We start from the raw sequence: 22513 nt of genomic DNA on the forward strand, positions 1-22513 counted from the left end.
ACCTAATGCTACATCTTTAAAGCCACATTATGGTGGTACCGTGTTGACCATTGTAGGACATCACCTTCTCTCTGGCAGCTGTAGAAGTGTTCGTGTCGGCGACAGGAGTTGTGATATCATCACACATAGGTATTTATTTTTTCTGTTCTTCTCAGTTTTAGATACTCTTGAAAAAATATAAGTATCAACAATAATAATAATAATTAAAATAAATAATGATAATAATAATAATAATAATAATAATAATAATAATAATAATAATAATAATAATAATAATAATAATAATAATAATAATAATAATAATAATAATAATAATAATAATAATAATAATAATAATAATAATAATAATAAATAAACAAAAGTAAAGTTATATTTAAAAACAATTCGGAATATACGTTATAAAAATTGATATTGTACATCGGAATAGCATTTTCGATGTTCAATATCAATTTTTATATATAATAGTGTTATATAAGAATATTCGAGAAAAATTAGGGGAGATAACACCCGGTTTATTTTTCATATTTTTCTAACTATAGCTCATATTTATGTTTTCCCTTCTACACAACAGCTTGCATTTGTAGTTGTAGTTCAATCACTGCTGCGACAGTTATGATTTTTTGGGTTTTCGATTATTAGGAAAACTGAATAAAATATTAGATTAAAACTTTTAACGATTTAAATTAGAGATTATTCATTTAGGACGTCCACACAAAGACGAGCAGGAGGTCGAAACAAATCAAATTTTGTTGATGTGTGAGAAGAGAGAGGTGGGGGTCAAGAATAATGATTTTTAAGTCTACCCAGACGGATCTCAAACAGCCTAAATTACCTACGAGATGTGTAAAAAAAATCGTATATTATTAAGTTCTATCTAAAGTAGCAGAAAAAGCAATTGAAGATTTTAAAAATAAAATTTCCATTCCGCTTTTTTACTTTCATAATGTAATCTCAATCCATGTAGTATTATGAAAATTTAATTTGAGCACAACTTCTATGTGTCCAGCATAAGCCTCCAGTGTCGTGTGGCAAACAGCTCATCTGACGACAACGCTGTCTCAGTGACACTTAAAATCGACAATTTTACCCAGACCTTGGACCAGACATTCAACTTCCGGCCAGATCCTCAGGTCTACCACGTGACACCAAAGAAAACAATTCTCAGGTACGTTTAATTCCGAAAAGGATTCTAAAAACGATGAGGGAAAATAATTATCATTTTAAAAGTTTTAAAAACCCACGTTTTCAGATTGAACCAAAAAGTTGAAAATAAAGGCTATACATCACAATAATGCAAGCGATCACTCTACTATAAGCGATGAAAAACGTGTGGCGCCGAAGTAAAATTTATATTACTATTGATTAGATAATACTATTGACTTTTATTAGGGAGCTTGTAGAGAGTCAACAGTATTAGAAACTGTAAGAAATGATAATTATATTCTACTTTTTAGTCTTTGTCTGTTTGTTTGCATTAAAATCTTGCTATCGATCTTATCTTTTCGCATTCAATTTTTTTTGGGTAAACGAAGACAACTCGTAAAAAACACGTGCCTTGAACCCGTGTCGAGTGGGTTAGCAATCGTGTGCCCAACCACTCGACCATATCGTCTCCCCCATACTGGCCACCAGTTGACACGTTCCGGTTGTTTGTACACAAACACCGCGTGACCACTACTCAGTAAGCCTAAAGAGGGAGAGTACCGAACCTTGTTTTTCATCAAATTACAATTACTGGGTTATGTCCCTTTTTCCCCCCACGTTTTTTGTACAAATATATAGCGGTCTAAAATAATCAATAAAATGTTTCCATGGATCAATTTAGTAATAATAACAATTGAATATTTTATTGTAATCGGAAACAAAGCTTCCCTGAAGGGAAGTGCCCGAAATTTCGATCGCAAGATTTGATTGGAGAACCAAACAAACAAACAAACAAACAGACACGAAAGCAAGTTAAAGAAAACGTGGGAAAAAACACGAACTCGCAAATCTAAAAGAAAATTGCATGAAAACGTTTCAATAACAATTTTTTTAAAAAATCTACTACTAAAACTCACCTTTGTTTACATGAATATTTATTTGTGTGATTGACTATTGTAAATGGTTCTACTCTATGTGTAGAGCTGTAAAATAGTATGTAGGTAGAGAATAATTTTTGTTTTCAGACAGACTGTTAATCACAAATTCATTTAAATTAATTTTGATTTATTCATAGGTAGATTAACCACATTTATTTTAAAAGATTAGAAAAACGACTAGACTCGACGGAAGAGTGACATCACATTTTTTTGTTTACTTTTTAGTACAATAAAATGGCGGCGTCTATCGAAGAAGATTGTGTTCCCATTCCAAAGTTTAACGCGTTCTAAAGCTAATTTTCTGTCGGCTATAACTTTAACAATACGTCCGTTTGCTGTATTTATTACGTTCCAACACTTAAAATCAATTTTCAACTGTCTTTCTCATTTAGTCTTACGATAAATTTCTCTAGATCTACAGATCAGCTGTCGAAGGAAGAACATGTTGTTATGAAATCTAGAATCTAGATCTAGGTCACTAGACTTTACGTAAATTCTAGATCTAGACTTAATGCAAATTTTACATCTAGAACTATTTCAGGCCTTTTTTAATATAAATCTTTGTTTAGCTTAATGAACATCTAATTCGAGAATACATCAGATTTATCTATCTAGGTTCTAGAGCTAGATATAGTAGGATTACTCGCTTTATTGGAGGCGTGGTCGGTTGCTAACAACAATGGCGTACTTTGAGTCTCCTTATGCAACTTGATTTACGCGCATAGATCTAGATCTAAGTCTAGTAATAGTAACTTTCGAATTAAATTTTATCCTAAATCAGCCAAACAAAGATTTATATAAAATAATGAAGGTTTGAAATTATCTAGATCTAGATAGAATTATCTAGATCTAGATTCTACGGCTCGTTTAGCATGTTTATATAAAGTGAAAACCCGCCATTTTGCTCGTTGTAAACATAGCCTAAAAATAGTCGGAAGTCATGCGTCCGGTCCGCACGCCATTGTTGTTAGCAACCGACCACGCCTCCAATAAAGCGAGTAATCCTACTATATCTAGCTCTAGAACCTAGATAGATAAATCTGATGTATTCTCGAATTAGATGTTCATTAATACTGATGATCAGCCCTCATGATGGCCAGCCCCCACCTTTATCTTGCCCACAATAAAACCAAAGGGGAGTGTGCCATGCCCTCCCCTGAAAATGTCTCTCCTCCGTGATACCCAACCCCTCAGAGATAGTATCTCTTATATAATTTTGACCCTCAGGGCCCAGCAGGGAGAACAAAGGGGAAAGTCCCACTGCTCTCACCTCAACATTTCTCACCTCGATGTCATGTTATGTCATTTATAGCACACATAGCTTATCAGGGGAAAGCATTAAGAATCTTAACTCTGGACAGCTACACACTAGTATACTAGCTACACACTGGGTACCTACTGTAAACTACTAGACTGTAGGCCCTATGTAGACCTGCAATTGTATCAATTGTAGGCTGGGTCCATTGTTATTATTCTAAACCATCTCACTTATAATGTTACTAGCTTGATTTGTTTCTTTTATAAACAGTGGATTTTAAAAAAATAAACTATTTTTATAATTTAATTTAAGTAGCAGATTCTAGATCTAAGTCTAGTCATACAATCTATTTCGATTTCAGAAAATTTCGTTTGCTAAAAAAATGATTAGATTATAGAGCGAGATTTTAGATCTTAGAGACAATTAAATGCTTTATAAGGCCTATTATGACTAATTTTGATTTATTATGGGTGTATTTTGAATCGAATGTAGATCTAAATTTTGTAATTAAATTTAAGTAAATAAGTAGATTCTAGATTCTATGTCTACCCAGCGGAACCAGTCACCCTAAATCCAGAATCTAGATCTGTGGTCCGAATTTTGTTTACGCCATGTTTAGAGCTAGATTCTAGATCTAGATATTAAAACACTATTATTAGGCCTACTATTAAATCTTATTATTCTTATTATTACTTTTGACTTTGTCTTTTACAATTGGTATTTGTGAAGGTCGAGCATATTTGTTTTATTAATAGTTATCTTTTATAATTAAAATGAAGGTTATTATTTTACTGTCCTTACCTGAAACAAAGTGTCGAGAACAGATTTGCATATTTTGTGCTGCTGCTTTACTCATACAGCTGCGATAAATATTGGCTAAAATTGACGGCGTCTACGTTCTGTTAACTGTCGATCTCTAGCATCTTGGTTTAATATAACCCTTGGCAGTCGAAATAAAGGAATCCCTTTAGATCTGTCACTTCGAGTATCACAACCTTTCACCGCACAGATCACCATTTTGAATGTAGATCTGTACACCGAGATGGCGGATGTTTACATTCACGAACGGACGTGACGTCATATGAAAGGACTCTATATATTTAAAGAAAATAATTTTTCTTTAAATTATGTACATTATTACATAAAAAGGTTGCTATTAGAACGTTTTTAAACATTTTCTTCAGTACTTAAAACAGTTTAAGAAAATAGAGTTGCATGACGAAAAACGATTGCCTACTAAATGAACAAAAAAAATTGCGTATGATAACGCAGTAAATAATCCTTTATATATGAAATATTGATTAATTTTTGTCTTGACCCACGCGCCAAGTTTCATAGAAATTGGTTAGTTATAAGTGGTCGCAATATCGCTCGCCATGATCGATCGATGACGACAGACGTAAGATAAAAGACAAATGCTCGACAGAAAGAGGAAGCAGTTAAACTAATGCCTGTAAAAATATTTTTTACTGTATTTTAATTTAATAATAGATCTTACCAAATCATGCAATTAAACCATACACAATTTCTGATTATAGTGGTGGGATCAAAGTGAACATTTCAGGACGACATTTTTACAGCGTTTACAACCCGCAAATCTTTTTGGTTTTTAACGTTAGCCATGGTTTTGTAAGTATATTCTATTTAAGAGTATTTTAGCCAATGCACATTAGCACTTGGTATCCGTTAATTTGGGCGTCCTGTATATTCAGCGTAAAACTACAACAGGCGTCCAAGCAAATACGTGACCCGAAGCGCCCCGGGCTCACCCCGGGCGTGCTCAGCAGTAGTGTGAGAACACCCGTGCCTAGATAATTTTGATCCAAAAAATGTACCGCCGGCATTGTCGAAGTATATATATATATATATATATATATATATATATATATATATATATATATATATATATATATAATTTACATTTAGCCCTTTAGCATTCATTATTCCCATGATAAATTAGGAAAACGCAATTACTTCCCTTTCTAAAAAAAACTACGATGGGGAAAACTACTTTTTATTATTTTGTTTGGATATTGGGAAAAAAATAGTTACATAATTAGCATTAGGTATTTTAAATACTGCCTTTTGTTTATTTTATACACTGAATAAATTATATACTGTTTACTCATTATTTTTTTAATCAATGACCTTTTACGTAAAAAAGGAAATCGTTATTCGGGAACGGGAATTCCCGCAGGTTATTATTTGTGTCTTTTTTTGCGCACGAAGGGAATTCGTTTTTGTCGGTGGCACCAAACTTGATGAACGTTGTCTATTTTACGACACCATAGTGCGTACCTTATTTTTTAAGCAGACGTTCTTAACAGTAGCCTTCATTTAGCATTGTAAAGTTTTACTACTGAACAAACAATTGGATAAGAAAGGTTACTATAGTCTTTAAGTCAATCAAATACGGGCGTCCTCTGGCAACCAGAAAGAGTGCTATTGGACGCCCCGGGCTTTCCCGTGTTCGCTTTGGCGCCTACGTTCCTTTAAGTGAGTGCAAAAGACTAAAAATACGTTGGGGTACTCTTGTCGTTTACTAACCTGAAACAGGTGGTTCCGCCGGCGCCCCAGCAGGGTGCGATTAGGCGCCCTGGGGTAGACTGTGAGCACTTTGCGATTGTGTTTGTGTTTGCGTTTGTGTTTTCTTTGTGTTTGGGTTTAGTTTGCGTTTGTTGTTGGGTTTGCGTTTGGATTTGGTTTGTTTTCGTTTGCTTTTTCGTTTGTGTTTTCTTTGTATTTGTGTTTGTGGTTGGGTTTGTGTTTGCGTTTGTATTTTCGTTTATGGTTGTATTTATGTTTACGTTATGTTTGCGTTTTTTTGTGTGTTTTGGTTTTGGTTGGTTGTGGTTAGGGTGGGCAATGCCGGGTATATGCCGATTACTAAACACACATGTCATGGTCCTTTACAGATAGGTTTTTAAATTATATTGCATTAAATGCAACAATATAGATTGTCCTTTGATAAAGATGAGCTTGATTTTTAAAGCTAATAAATAATAATCAACATTAAAAAAACATGCTTAAAACATAAAAGTAATGTATTCCATAGTTTTGCAGTAGCAGTAAGCATGAAGTCTTCACAGACTCTTATATCGTGTGTAAGACACCGTACATCAAGAACATCACAGATAAAGAGATCTTTGATGCCCACATTAACGTCCAAATGGATGGCGTGCAAAACATCTTGGCACCGTTTGAGATTCACAAAGATCCAAAGTTTGAGACGTTTGGTGGTGAGAAGGTTCTCACACTAGGCAATGATGACATAATCATTAGGGTTGGTTTACCATTCTTACTACTATTAATATATTTCTTTTATTTGGTTTAATTATATATAAACATGTGTGTGTATGAGATGAGAGAAAAGTTAACTATACATTTTTAAAAGCACAGATGTTTTAAAAAATTCTATACCGTCTTTTATACTAACACACTAAAAACAATATCACTTTCTCATTGCTAATAAAACGCGGTTCAAACTAAACAAACTTTGTCTTGCTGAAAATACGACTCCAAAAACTAAAATGCCTTTTCATGTTCGAAAAGCTGTGCAGCATTCATATAAGTTTATATAAATATATATATATATATATATATATATATATATATATATATATATATATATATATATATATATATATATATATATGTGTGTGTGTGTGTGTGTGTGTGTTTGTGTGTGTTTACTTTAAATATATACCGCATACTTGTACATGTATGTGTATATGCTTTTTTTCCTTGTTGTCACCCCCTCCCCCCAAAATGGTGTCACCCGGTGCGGTCCACTTCCTCTGGTCTGTGGTTATTTAGTACACTATTAACCAGTAATGGAAATAATTAGTTTAAATCAAAATAAATGTTATTTAGTTAAGGATGTATACAATATTTTAACAGATGAGTCTTTTTAAATTTAGCGCCATAATTTACTATAACTAAACTGATTATCGTATAAATCAAGCAATAAATACACTTGATTTAATTTTCTGTGTATTTTTAGCGCAATTTCCATTCTGGAGAATTGCGTTTATTAACTCGTCTTTTCTGGGAATGGATGAATGGATGGATGGATGGATGTGTGTCCGCAGCTTTAAGTCGTATCACCTCCTCAATGAAGCAATATCGAGGACTAGTTTCAAAGCAAATATGTTAAGCAAGTTACCAGGATGAACATAGGCCAAAAAAATTCCGGGTTTCTTTCATGGATTTCCCGAAAAAGCCAAAAAAAACTCGAAAAAATGCAGTTTTTGGTCCATATCTCGGCAACCAGACCACTTAGCGACTTGAAACATGTACCAATCGATTTCTGCCATAATTTAGAACAATATTGCCGAAGAAAGTTTTCAAAAATATCCTTTCGTTCGGTCACAAAATTTTGTTTGAATTAATTAAAATTTGGACCGAATTAGTAGGCATTTTATCCAACCACACCACACGCGTCATCACGTTCAATAGCTGCGCCATCACGTTCAATGGCTGCGACATCACGTTCGGTAGCTAGGCGCGCAATGGTTTTTAGTCATGTTACTCTATTGTAAATAAAACATGTAAAATACTGAAAAAAAAATTAATAAAAAACGTTTTAATAACTAACCAATGGTTTTACTAACCCTGCTCTTGATTTACGCTACGACAGAGCTAAAATTGTCACTAGACTTTTTAATTACTTGTTTTTCTACAGCATAATATCATTATACTCTTTGAATACGAATTAGTTTCAATCTTCGCCCAGACTCCGGCAATTGTTATTGAAATATGTTCCATAACACATCCCTCTGCTAAATCTCTATCACATGTTCAGGTTTACCTAACACATGCTTACCATTAAAACATAGCAATGTATAAATATTTTTGACTCATTTTTGCTGGTTGGCCAAAACGGATTCTTAAGAATCTTAGATCCATCCGTTTTTGTCAACCTTTCTGTAGTTTTCCTGGCACAGTGTAATTTGAAATAATATAAGTGTTGCTTTATATTTCAGGGTAAGAACATCCCAACTTGGCTGGATGTTGATGAAATTAAAGTTTTCATTGATGGTACCAGATGTAACGTCATTGTCGTTAGTGCCGGTTTTATCCAATGTAACATCTCTGATTTTATGGAAAAAATTAAAAATTGCAATACCATTATTGCTAGTCTAAGCAAACCAGATAATACTTCGGTCCCACTAACACATGCATTTGAGAGTACTACTGCTGCACGACATGAAAGAAGTTTGGAATTTTCATACACCTTTTGCCAGGACTTGTACCACAACATATCCAACAGCACCAGCAGTGTCACCTATTCTGTGTCGGTACAAGTCGGTAATTTCCGTCAACCCGTCGGAAAAATCAAATTTAACCACCAGGCTGAGGGGATCTTTAGTAGCCCATCCCTGGTCATGGAAGTGGCATTGAGCGGGACCTTTATCTTCACCGTCATCGTGCTGGTCATCGTCATCTAGCTGAGGGTCAGGCGGTCCAGAAAAAAGACAATGGAAGAAGCACAAGGGAAATCACTCTTAGGTAACCAGATGCATATTTTAAATAAATCATTGTGTAAGCTTATAAACAATCTAATGTTTACTACCAACACATTTTGCACTATAAATATAAAATTAGTAATAATTTAAAGTCTTAATTTTTTTAAAAGCTCTTATATGATACAAGACTACCCATTATCCTTGGATAACTGTGGTTTTCTGAAGTCATCTATAAAAGACGTCACGTTTATTTTAAGCTTTGTATCTTTCACCTCCCAACTGTCACACATCGTCACAAAATGTCACACACAACATTTAAAAGACGACACAACTCAGACAACATGTTTTTGTCTTTTAAAAACACCGATTTCGTCTGAGTACGGGTCTGAGCACACTATCACTTCATAAGCTGAAGTCACAAAAACAGGTGAATTCTCCTCCACCTACCCCGTGTCCAGCAAAGTCCCGAAAGGTAACTTTATCATTCTAAAAAACAGTCACACTCAGCTTACATAATTCTGTCTTTTAAAATATCTATTTCTTTCTACAATATTTTCTGAGCTTGAAACTCTTATGAATAATACATAAATAAAATAGTAAAATAACGTCTAGCTAATAATAATGAATCAGAACCAATCGCGTGCGTTGTGATTTCCAAGTGAGGGAAAATTTTAAAAAATATATCAGTGACATAATGGGTTTCGAACCCGTACCACCCACACCACTCGAATGGTAACTATTACACTATCATCTCGGCTAGTTGGGTGTAAATATACTGGGTAATTTTACTTAGACCCAGAAAAAAAGTTAAATTACACGAATACTATTTTAAATTAAATTATATCCTGAATTAGCCAATTCGATTGCTAAACAAACAAAGATTTATATAAAATAATTAAAGCCTGAAATCCTTTAGTAAAGAAACTTATTATGGGCTTACATTTTAGATTCTAGATCTAGAATCTAGATAGAGCTAGATTTAGAATCTACGAACAGACGAAAATTGGCTTACGTCTAGTTTATCCGTAGCTCTAGATAAATTGCTTGTATTCTCGAATTACATGATCTGTGAAACTAAAACTAAAAAGCAAAGATTTCTATCAAATATTTAACCCTTAAATGCATGATTTTTTAAAAATGCTTGAAAAATGTTATTTATATGTTTTTAGGGGTATATGCAGAATATAGTCAAGTAAACAAATAATTTAAGTCTAAACATGTGCTTTAATTAAAAAAAAAACTAATAGTTGCATGTCTGCAACATTATGTAGTAAGGTGATACTTTTTAAGACAGTTGTTGATCTTGTTACAACAAAGATATATGTTGCACTTGTGGCAAACTGTTTGAGCTTGAGCTTGATGTGAATTTGCACCTTTCATTGCAATTTTCCTCGAGACTTAGTGTCCACACTGGTCCAGGAGATCCATGGTCCACACTGGTCCAGGAGATCCAGGGTCCACACTGGTCTTGGAGATCCAGGGTCCACACTGGTCCAGCATATAAAGGGTCCACACTGGTCCAGGAGATCCAGGGTCCACACTGGTCTTGGAGATCCAGGGTCCACACTGGTCCAGGATTATGAATTGATTAAAAAAAACGCAAACGGTAGTAATACTAACATTAAGTAGTAAGAAAAATATTTAAAAAATCCCAATACATCCGATTTAGCTGAACTTCGAAACACCAATGAAAAATGCTAAGATAAAAAACGTTGTGAGCATGCACGAATTTGAGATTGGCTTGGCGATAGTAAAAATCTAGGTCACTTAGACATACGCAGGCAGTAGGTTAACATTGTTCCAGTTAAACAACACGATGCACAGAATCAAATATGTTAATCTATGTTGGAAGTTATTGGTACAAAGGGACGTAAGTGTATACTTTTTTTAAAAAAAATTGGAATTTTTGTAAAGGATAAATAATTTTGTTTAATTTTGTTCTTTGCAAATTACGTCAATCAAAATGATACGTTGTAAAATGAAATTTGAGTTTGAAAATGATTAATATTGAGTTTTTAATTATCAATTTAGGTTTCAGTACAAAAATGAAAACAAAAGATATTACACAATAGCAATCAAGCCCATATACTTACTATATACATGTTATTCACAAACATATCCGTCCGCCACATACGGAAGCGAAAATAAGGTCTTAAGTAGTGATCAAATAAATAATAATTAATCAAGGATGAAGCTCAAAAGGGCTTTTAAATAAAAAAAAAAACTAATTTATAATTATAGCAGCATTTTAAATTATGAAAATAACTAATTTTTTATATACTCAGTCCCGTTTTTAATTTTAGAAAGCTAAAAAATGAAACGAAGATGGCTGAAATAAGGTCGTCTATAGGTATTTTAAAAATATTTAAATTTAAAAAAACAATTAGAATTTTCACCGAATTAAGCAAAATGCAAGTAAACTTTTTCAGTGTTATGATACACACGTATGGAGGAAATGAACCCGATACGTTCAGGCGTTTGAATTTCTATAGCTGATATAGTCAGCACGCTGGTCGGAACAACTTTTGCCTTTTTATATAATAGATTTATCTGAACTCGCGAAAATACATGTACAAACTTAAAAATAATTGTGAGTTTTAGAATTGATGATAAAAAATAAAATGTTATTCAATGTTTGCGTGATTTTCATTTTTATTTGTCTCATGAGAATAAAATGGATTCTTTCTGCAAGCCTTCACCGACCCCCCTCTTTTTTACCACCATCCATTTTTTTCTTATCGTCCCTCTCACAATTTGAAACTAAGCTAACCCCTCCCACACACACAGGCGATATCGCCTAGTCTAGAAACATCTGATATAAACGGATAAAATAATATAACAAATAAACAACAAAAACTTCATTACAAAACATTAACTTTGTCGGGGATCGTAAGGTTTGGCTGTATCACACGTATTTTTGAAATACTTTACACTTATAGCTTTGGATTATTCACTCGTCTCGTAGATTAACTTCGTTATGGTCACATTAATCACTCGGGAAGTATACCCCAGCACTTACTTGAATTCGTTTCAAGTGGCCAATTGTCTTTTTTTTATGGTTTCTTTGTTCGACATTAGCTATCATAGCGTCCCAGATGAGGAATATAGAAAAATATTATATAGAGTCACATGTTGTCTTCACCAACAAGTCAGTGCATCAAATTTACTTATGTATTGTATACAGTTTTCATTGTGGCAGAATGAAATAATTTTGTGACAACCATCCGTAAATTTCAAATTTATTTTTTATCAGACGTCACAATGATACCGATGTCAAATATGATTCCTGAGATAGAGAAAAAGGCAGACCTAGACAAAATTATCATCCAGTTTAACCGGCTGGCAGTGGGGAAGTTGATTGGGGAAGGTAGGTATCTGCCTTTCAATTAAACTTTCTTCTTCTTCGTTCTTAATTTTTAGTGTTGGGAGGGATCGAGCCTTATCTGGGTTTGAACTCGAGACTTTTTCGAATGTATCAACCATGAGCTTTGCCGACTCGACCCTGCTTCCATCGCAACTAAGGATTACGTGTCAACTGGTTATGCACCATTGAGGCCATTGACTCCGATTTCAGCCTGCTTTTCTTGTTGGATTTGCTTCCATAGCCTTTGTCCAACCAAGAACAAACTACAAGGCAGCAGATGTTTTATTTTTGGAGTTGTCTCTCCTAGAAGAGTGGCTGCCCCCAGCAACCATGAGCTTTACCGACTCGACCACGCCGACCCCCCTTAGGGTTTTTAGCGCAATTTCCATTCTGGAGAATTGCGTTTATTAACCCGTCATTTCTGGATGTATGAATGTATGAATAGATGGATGGATGGATGTGTGTCCGCAGCTTTAAGTCGTATCTCCTCCTCAACGAAGCAATATCAATGACTAGTTCCAAAAGCAATTATGTTAAGCAAATTACGAGGATGAACATAGGCTATAAAAATTCCGGGTTTCTTTCATCGATTTCCCGGAAAAGCCAAAAAACCTCGAAAAAAATGCAGTTTTTTCGCCCATATCTCGGCAACTAGACCACTTAGCGACTTGAAACATGTACCAATCGATTCCTGTCATAATTTAGAACAATATTGCCGAAGAAAGTTTTCAAAAATATCCTTTCGTTCGGTCACAAATTTTTTTAAATTAATTAAAATTTGGACCGAATTAGTAGGCATTTTTTCCAACCACACCACACTCGTCATCACGTTCAATAGCTGCACCATCACGTTCAATGGCTGCGTCATCACGTTCAGTAGCTAGACGCGCAATGGATTTTAGTCATGTAACTCTATTGTAAATAAAACATGTATTTTAACCAATGGTTTTACTAACCCTGCTCTTGATTTACGCTACGACAGAGCTATTTTTAGATAACATAAGGAAATTGCGCTAAAATTGTCACTAGACTTTTTAATTACCTTGTTTAATGTGGGAATTAAAATTTTCATGCATTCGGCACAGCTTTAAGTTAATTAACATAACATCATTTCCCTTTTTGAATTATACGATTTTAAAATATTTTTAAATTGGATTTTTTAATGCATACACTTATTCTTCAGTTTTTCAAGCTTAAGGTTAAATAATTAAACGTTCCTTTTAAAAGGAGTAGCGTAGAAATAAATCGGGTTGGGGTGGGCACCAAAGTTAGCAGAGAAAAATTTAAAAACATTTTAAACTACTATATTTTTATTATAGACTACCAAAGTTAAAAAATTAACACTACAAAATACAAGACTTTATAGCGTGATTTTACTGTTATCTACATTGATTATTTAAAATACTTACGAAAAAAAGGCCAACCCCGTCATTCATGTGTACCCCTTGTGGAGCATAGGGACGCAACTACACCTCACCATCTTACTCGGTTTGGGGCACTTTCTTTAAAAGCTGCCCCATGATTTTTGAGTTGCTTCTGCTTCATTGACAACTGACCTTCTCAAAGTTTGTTTTGGCCTACCTACTCGGGGGTTCCAGCCTTGAGCTTATCTAGTGATTTTGCTAGTTCGATGAAGGCGTGTCCAATCTATCCCTTTTAGCGCTTTTTAAAAATTTCTTTGCCAATAGGGTCTTGTCCAGTTTTATCAATTAAGAGTCGTGACCGGTAAAAGCCCAAAATGGGGGGGGGGGGGGGGGGGGAAAGTAAGTCGAAAGTATTTACACCGAAATGGTGAGTAGATAAATCATTTAACAATTATAAAAAGAAACCGATTATTTTTGTATTAATATATTATTATGTACGCAATGTAACGGTAAAACTTATACCATAAAGAATCAGTGACCGATAAAAACCGCTCCACAATTTTTCAATGAAGGGTGGGACATTTTTTTTCCTAATATAAATATTAGTATAAACACATAAAGCCTGATTTCTCCAGCTAGCATTATTACGATATCTCAATTTCAAAATGAGATATCAATACATATTTCCTGCATCCATTGTACTAAGGAAAAAGAAATATAATGGATCTTAGTAGGATTATTGACCAGTAACCTATGATATGATCAGATGGGTGATATAAGAGGCGTTACTGCTTGGCAGTGGCGTCGCTAGGTCGGGTTTTACCCGGTGCGGCACTTCGTGGTGACACCCCCGAATTGTATACTTTATGTTTTTTTAAAGGAAACTTTGGATGTGTGTATGAAGCACTACTGACATCTAACCCAGAATCGCCTTGCGTAAAAGTTGCAGTTAAAACGATGAGATGTAAGTTCAAGATACGAGTTAAAACTTCAATTTGATTTTATATGTTCAAAATTTGTATCTAATATATTCGAAACATTTTAACGAACAGGTACTAAATCTGACTGCGAAAACCAGGAACTCTTTGTTCAAGAAGCTTTAAATACTTTAATGATGAAAGATTTTCAGCACCCACGAGTTCTCGGCCTTGTAGGGCTGGCACAAAATGGACCAGACAATCTTTACGTGGTTCTGCCGTATATGTCAAACGGGGCGCTCCTTACATTTATACGCGACCAGTCTGTTGTAAGATATATTTTACATAAAGTACAATGGTTTTTTTTACATAATACTAGAATCTGTTTAATTCAGAGAGGGGATATATTTTTCATTTCGAGATTTTAAATATTAAACAATAAGATACATTTTAAAAACAAAATTATTAAAACTTTCCTATGAATATTGCAGAACATAAAACTTAGTATAGCTTAAACTTTGCTAAGTTGACTTATAAAACTACCATAGATCTATTATATTATATCTGAAATCGTCTTTATACGGGTGTTAGATTATTTTCAAAACATATAATAGTAATCTTGTATTTAAATCTAGCGCGTAATCTGAACTACGGTCTAGCACTCAAAGTAATAACTTATTTTAACGTTTTGAGTAGACCTAACTACCATTGTCTCAGTATAGGCACACAACTTGATTCAGCGAATCAACTTTATTTTTTTTTTTCGCACTTTTCCAGACTCTGAAGTTCTCTGATGCCCTGAAGTACGGGGCAGATATCGCTAGCGGCATGGCGTACCTCAGTGTCAGGGACTTTGTTCATAGAGATCTGGCTGCCAGAAACTGTAAGTTTTGCTATTTGCGTTAGAAAAAGTGCAAAGAGTAGTTTCTCATACATAAAACAAGAGTGTGGCTAACTGAAAAGTTTGGAGAAATTGCTTTAATTTAACTACATCATGTATATGGTGGTATGTGACAACGTGTTTTGTATTGTATTGCTTTAGTCTAGATGACCGGCTACGTGTAAAGATTGGAGACTTTGGCCTGTGCCGATCAGTGTACGGCTCTAGCTACTACACCAGCACCAACAGAACAATGTTACCCATACGTTGGATGGCTCCAGAAAGTATTGAGGTTGGCTGCTACTCTACCAAGTCGGACGTTGTGAGTTTTAACATATTTTAAAAACTTGTTTTATGAAAAATTATTTAGATTTATAAAATATGTTTTAAAAGCAAATCATTTTAACTATTTAAATTTAATAATGTAACGATGTATTGTGGTATTATTGATATTATAAATGTGAAGATGCTTTCAAAATTATTTGTAGAATTTTTAAGTTGAGAAGGATGTTTACACACTATGAACAGCACTGTGTCTTAACATGAAGGGCAACCTGTTGGTAATTCCTTGTAGTGTAAATATATAGATGATGACGTGTTTGCGATGGAGAGCAAATGATTGTTAATTCAAAAAAATCCTGAAAATTATGGACCCCTGCTCGGGGTTCGTCAACCGGGGAAAGCAACCCTACTAGGAGAAAAAGTTCCAGAAACCAAATAACTTCTGCCTTCTAGATTGTTCTTTTCTCGGCATATCCACGTAGAATATCAATCTAAATTACCTTGACACGTAGCTATCTATTTTGTGAAAACATTTTCCTTAACTTGACTCAATAATTCAAGTAGTATTTTAAATAAATAATTAAGATTGATAAAACACCAATTCCTTCCAGTGGTCATTTGGTGTCGTGCTGTGGGAGTTGTTGACCCGTGGTCTGATTCCCTACCCTGGTCTACAGAACTCTGAAGTCCACGGCTATCTGCAGCAGAGTCGTCTGGCTAGGCCGTACTTCTGCCCAGTCAGGATGTAAGTCTAAGTGTTTGAGTTATCTGTTACTTTAATAACGTTGTCTAGATTGTATTTCAGTTATTCCTGTAAGATTTTAAATCTTTATTTAAAATTTATTCATTTGCTTCGTTAGGCTAGGACTCTCCTTTTCATACCTAATATGATTTTCAAAACTTTACCTCTCTATTTGTAAATATTTTAATTTTAAAAAATTATCCTTTTCCCATGGATTTCAGCATTAATCTTACTATTAACATATGCAAGATGTTTCAAAGATATATAGTAAATAGTAGACTTTTTAATACTTACATAATATACATATGCAATAAATTCGACGAACAAGATGTAAGCTTACATTACAAAAAGAGTTGACTTAAATATTCTTCTTCCAACAAAAGATACGGGGTCATGACGTCCTGCTGGCAAGTTGATACAGGTCTCAGGCCAAATTTTCAATCTCTCGAGGAGTTCTACGGTCTTTTTTGAGAATCATTTGTCAGGTCAAAGACGAAAGCGTGGATCAAACAGATAACAGGCAAGGAGAAACCCTAACCCAGACTGCAAATACGGACAGTAACGTGACTTACCCAAACTGCGGTAACATACAAACAGAAGGAAGCTCACACTTTAACAGTGACAACATCTGTACAGTTAAGAAACGTCTCGACGTGGTGATGACCATCCCCGATTGCAGATTTCTCTGTGGATCTGCTGATGAAGGCACAAACTCTCAAGCTTCGCCTTCAGCTTTAGACATGGATTACATACAAGCCATAGATGGTTACAATTATAATTCTAATGTACCTAATCAAGATGTGTCCACTACAGATACACCAGACAGGGTCTATTCAAATGTAATTGATAACTATGAAGAAATCTCCGTATTGTAGTTTATTCATATACATTATGTGTGTTGTCGGATTTAAAAATTAAAAGTATTATGGGGCCTAGTAAGATTATTTTAATGTTATGCCACGTTAACAGAAATTAATAGATTTAAAACAATTTGGTTTTCAGTTATCAGACTAAAATCAGATTTTAACTAGTTTTAGCGGAGTATAAAGTTTTAGATATTAGGATTATCAATTGTAATTTAAAAAAATAATTAAACTCACATCAAAAGTATGTTGTATAAAACATGTGTAAGCCAATCCAAAACGTACTGGACTAGAGCGGATTTATAATTTTGTCTGTATTTAACATGTTGTCCAGTCTAGGTATGTGATCGGTATACTTCAGTTAGGGTTTTTTAAATTTTTTTGGGTGGGAATATGTTGGTATTGCCACCTACATCTTTTGCCACTCTCATCATCTTGAGTCATTTGGGCCTAATTGTTAACTGTTCTCTTTGTTGCAAGTAGGCGATTATGCAGGTGGCTTTTGACGGTTGTCTCATCAAATTGAAAAAGATGGGTCTATGCCAGAAAGAAGAGTTCCATATTTTGCAATATTAATGGTTTTTATAGTTTGATTTTAAGACACTCACGTCATCTCCAGTCGCTTCGACACAAGTTTTAAACTTAAAGTATTGACTCTCGGATGTTCCGGTTTGTCGCATGCGAGCGATGATTCCGGTGGCGTTTGACTTCGTTCTATGATGTCTGCTTAGTGTGGGGAGCTACGTGATAGATAGTGGCGTAACAAATCAGTCTGGGGATAGTTGATGTTAAGAGACGGGCTATTTTCTCAAGAGATTTCGCACGTATTTTGGCGATATAAAATAAACAGGACACAAAACAGAACACATCAATTACAAAACAAATACAAAACGCAAATGAAGAATGAATATATTAAGATGATGTTGTTGACGTGTTATGGGAAATCTCAAGATGATTATCGCAAGGCGTTTATAGAAAAGAAACCTGGAGAATCAAACAACTATTCCGTTGAAAATGAAAGAGATTCTTTTAAAATGGTTTTAGTTGGCTCGTTTCTTATTAGCAAGATTTTAAATGAAGCAAATGATAGCTTATTTCATTTCCTTAAATAAAGAAAAGTAAAAACTGAAGATGAACTGAGAAAATCAATTGCTACATTTAGGGATTCACATCCAAACGAGAATGTATCAAAAAGCCATGCAGTGCTAGCACCGACTGTTGCACAGACAAACAAGCAGCTTTCTTTACTACCGGCGGTCAAACAACAAACATATAGCAGTCTACCAACTAGAGAGATTCAAACAAACTAAATCCATGACGTGCAACTATTGTGGTAAGATAGGCCGTGTCAAGTCTGAATGCTCGAAGCTGAGAAAATAACAATGCCGGTAAAAAACGCACAACACGCTTAACATGAAAACTACATTGTACACGGTATTGATAAAGGAAACAACATACTAAAAATGGACTTACTACATATTGACATAATAACAATCGATCTGCAATTCAATTTACAATTCAATCTATACTTTTGTTTGCACTGACAACAATTTTGTGTTCCAACATATGGGTTAGATCACTGTACTGTCTACATTTGCCTTTTCAATACCGGTAATTAAAAAAAAAAATTTTCAGAGAGTGATCATTGTTTCAACGTTTATTGTTTTTTATTGAAAAATAAATAAAATATTTTTTTTAATCTCTGAAGCATGGTTATTCCGTTTGGATAGTGGCCTAAACCCGCTCCACATTTTTTCTATTGTTTTAGCTGTTTCTCTTATTTGTAATATGTTATTATTAACGTGTGTCATAATGATTCGGAAAACATCTTGACTTTTATTAAAGCTCTTGAAGTTGTTCGAAAATATTATTTTTCTGTACATTTATTTAGATAACCCCATCCCACTATGTTAGCTTAGGGTTTCTAAAAATGTTTACCTAATATTATTTTCACATGTATAAAATTCCTTAAAAAGACTTGATATTTCATCGTTCTGCTTGTGGAGCAATCTATAAAACCTTAGGGGTAGATAAGAAGAAGAATCTGTCTATAATCATCCATCAATATAGACATGGAATATAGTCTTACAGTACGATCCCGAATGGTTTTTATGTTTTTAAAATAATGAAGAAAAATTATTGAGTCTTATATTACATGATCTTCGGTTCCGTGTACTTTGTCCACCTTGGTTATATGGTTGTTACGCCACTGGTGGTAGCTCATATTGTGTAATGATATAAATTTTGTTTTTGTTTCTCGACCTTGTGGTTTATCAGGCTTTTGGGCGATTTTATTGCTGTCAGCCTTATTGTCAGTCGTCCTTTTGTCCAGTTGGTCTTTTGCGGTTTCGCCCTCTGATAATGTACGCCTTTTTTGTCCACCTTTTGGATGGCTGCCTTTGTATAAGAACACTGTTGTTTGCTATTAAATAATCAAGGTTATAATTAAAAATCAGTAAAAGTAATTATTCTTTTAACATTATTAATCATCTTATGTTTCATTCTAAACCATTTATGTTTCTTTTTGTAAAATTACAATAAAATGAAGTATAAATTCATGCCTTAAGACTTATATTTTAAGACTGGCTAACTTATATAAGTGAGCATGTCAACATATTGAATATTTTGTGGACAGTGAGGGGAAATCTGAGACTATTGTTACCTACGAAGTTATTGTTTACTAATAATTTTAGAGTAGGCCAATATAGTACAGTAATTAAAAAAAATTAGTTACTGCAACAATTTTCATCATTGACTTAAAATTATAAAACTTTTGTACGTTAACATTAGATAAGCCTATTTCGTCAGGCAGATGTGAGATAAAGTTCTTAACGTCGTAGTAAAGGCTCTTAGCAACATGTCCAAAAAGTGTTAATGACAACACATTTGTATATTATTATTCAAAACAGATATATATATATATATATATATATATATATATATATATATATATATATATATATATATATATATATATATATATATATTAAAACATTTACCCATTGTGGCAACCACGGACTGGTATTTCTTTCGTTAACTCTAATGAGACTAGACTAGAACTTTAGTGTTTACATTTTACTTCCCTTTTTGTGTAATTGGCTGTGTATGTCGGTAATTATTTGATTTAACTCTTCTAGGAGAAATGTTTTTTTTTTTTAGAGAAAACTGGTAACAGGAGAAAACATAAATATAGCATGTTTATAATAGCAAGCACAAGCATTTACATTTGCACTAAATGATTTTTTTTTAAATTTGAAAATTATTCAAATTAAAAAAAAAAGTTAATGAAAAAAATGTAATTGATTAAACGTGAATCATAAAGTTGAGCACTTGGTTTAATTGTTTTTAAGTGCGTGATATTTTACTTCCTGGAGCTTACTGGAATAATTGTAATTTTATTTATTAATTTTGTATGTACACACATACATATCTATGGTAATAAATATATCAACATGTACACGTAGGCCTACATGTGCACACACAAAGAAAAGCCTACACATTCATACATACACATTTACATAATCACTTTCATACGCATGCATATATACATTTACACACAAGTTTATGTTGTACATCTTTCAGAAAATTCTAGCGGTTTTTTTTAATATTAAAACAAACTTTTTTTTTTCATTTCGTCTATTGAAATTTAGATCTTTAAAAAATGTTCATTTGTGTCTGGCGGCCCCATTGTCTTGGGCTCAAAACGGAAAAGATTAATGTTAGAGGCTTGACATCCGTGTAGATCTGCAGTGTACGCGTGGAGCGGAAATCTCATCTCGTTTCGAGCCTCACGTTTGAATGCAGTTCTCTCCTTAAAAAATATTATAATATTTAATCCTGTAAGTGCAGCATTAATTCGTTCTTGTAAAATGGCTCTGTTTTTCACCCATGCCGACTGAATATTGTTTTAAATTTTCATGGCTATTTGTGATTTCCACTCGTCTACACACACAAAATAACACGTTTTTCAAGCATAATTTACAGTATGGAAATTGTTATCGTGAAAATACGTTTTGTAATGCAGGCTTTTAAAAATAGTTTTCGCTAACCGGGATAAAGCATTCTAGTTACTTCTTCACAAATCTAGTTACTCGTGTTTTAATGTGGAGCACTGGTTTTTGTTTCCAAATATTTATATACTAAGTTTCTGAAAGTGTCGACGTTTCGTGCAAAAACTATGGATATATTTCTGTACTTCGTTCTTGTGTGTGAGTTGGTTTTGTTATGTGGTGGTCAAGAAGAAAAGGACACGACATTAAATCTGGGTGCCGCCATAACAAAACTAGCCGTGAGTGATGAGTACGTCTACGTAGGGGGAGTGAACTTTGTAGCCCAGCTGACCAAATCGTTGGATGTGGTTCTATTTAATCTGACCATTGGACCGGTTTTAAAAGACGAAGATTGCCGGCCACAAACCGGACCGTGTGACAACCAGGTGATGGTGATGGAGATAGACGCCAACCTGGGTAGGCTGGTTGTCTGTGGTACAGCCTACAGAGGGACGTGTACACTGCACAGTCTGTCTGACATTACAGACTGGCGGTGTCTGTATGGAGACAATGGGGCAGACATTTTAGCAGGGGACGTCATGCAGAAGACATTTTTACAAATATCACCCAAGTCTCCAGTGAATGATTCGTTAATTTCTCTAAACTACAAAAACTTCACGTATAATAAATACAACAATGTGGAACAAACATTTTCCAAAGTAAAAAAATCTACACCATTTAATCCCACAAATAGCTTATCGTCTAGCATATTATATTTTAGTAACTTGGACAAAAACACAGGGTCAATAACAACATCGATTCGACAAGTTGACTTTATTAATCAACAATACGTCATAAATTTGGTAAACCAAACAGTGGTGACGTTTACCCAGGAGAAGACAACCGTTTACATGTCATCGTTTTTCTGGGAGGATAACTCTTACATCATATCTACACAAATTCAACATGGATATAATGTGACAGTGCTGAGTCGTGTGGACAAAAATAGGAACGTGTCGAATACGGCTTTGGAATGTAAACACAATGTAAGTGTTAATCCGTCTCTTTCAAACACAAGGGCTAAAGTGTTCTTACTAATTCATGTGCAAAGAATTATACATAAGAACATATCCAATTAATACCTCCATTTACAAAGTGTTATTCTTATTACAATATATATATATATATATATATATATATATATATATATATATATATATATATATACATATATATATGTATAATTCTCTACGTGGGACCATGCGAGACACCACCAAGACTTAAGCTCAACAGACACTATCGCTG

General features: G+C 34.0%; 1 protein-coding gene across 1 annotated transcript; it reads left to right on the forward strand.

Annotated features, from left to right (window-relative positions):
• The first annotated feature begins 12077 nt into the window (after positions 1-12077).
• On the forward strand, positions 12078-17231 carry LOC131953322 (tyrosine-protein kinase receptor UFO-like). The gene is made up of 7 exons (XM_059316461.1): positions 12078-12174; positions 14588-14781; positions 15230-15335; positions 15500-15654; positions 16226-16359; positions 16740-16816; positions 16993-17231. The coding sequence occupies exons 1-7, from the start codon at positions 12078-12080 to the stop codon at positions 17229-17231; spliced, it is 1002 nt and encodes a 333-aa protein (XP_059172444.1).
• The last annotated feature ends 5282 nt before the right edge of the window (positions 17232-22513 follow it).

Source organism: Physella acuta, unplaced genomic scaffold, assembly GCF_028476545.2.
Source record: "Physella acuta isolate Inbredline_101_S28 unplaced genomic scaffold, ASM2847654v3 ptg000916l, whole genome shotgun sequence".
NCBI classification, from domain to species: domain Eukaryota; kingdom Metazoa; phylum Mollusca; class Gastropoda; family Physidae; genus Physella; species Physella acuta.

Bases quoted from the DNA above. Each gene is read 5' to 3' on its own strand.
- LOC131953322 (XM_059316461.1), top strand. From the start codon at position 12,078: ATGTCAAATATGATTCCTGAGATAGAGAAAAAGGCAGACCTAGACAAA. The intron at 14,782-15,229 runs GTAAGATATATT...GCACTTTTCCAG, and splicing joins TTATACGCGACCAGTCTGTT to ACTCTGAAGTTCTCTGATGC. The intron at 15,655-16,225 runs GTGAGTTTTAAC...AATTCCTTCCAG, and splicing joins ACTCTACCAAGTCGGACGTT to TGGTCATTTGGTGTCGTGCT.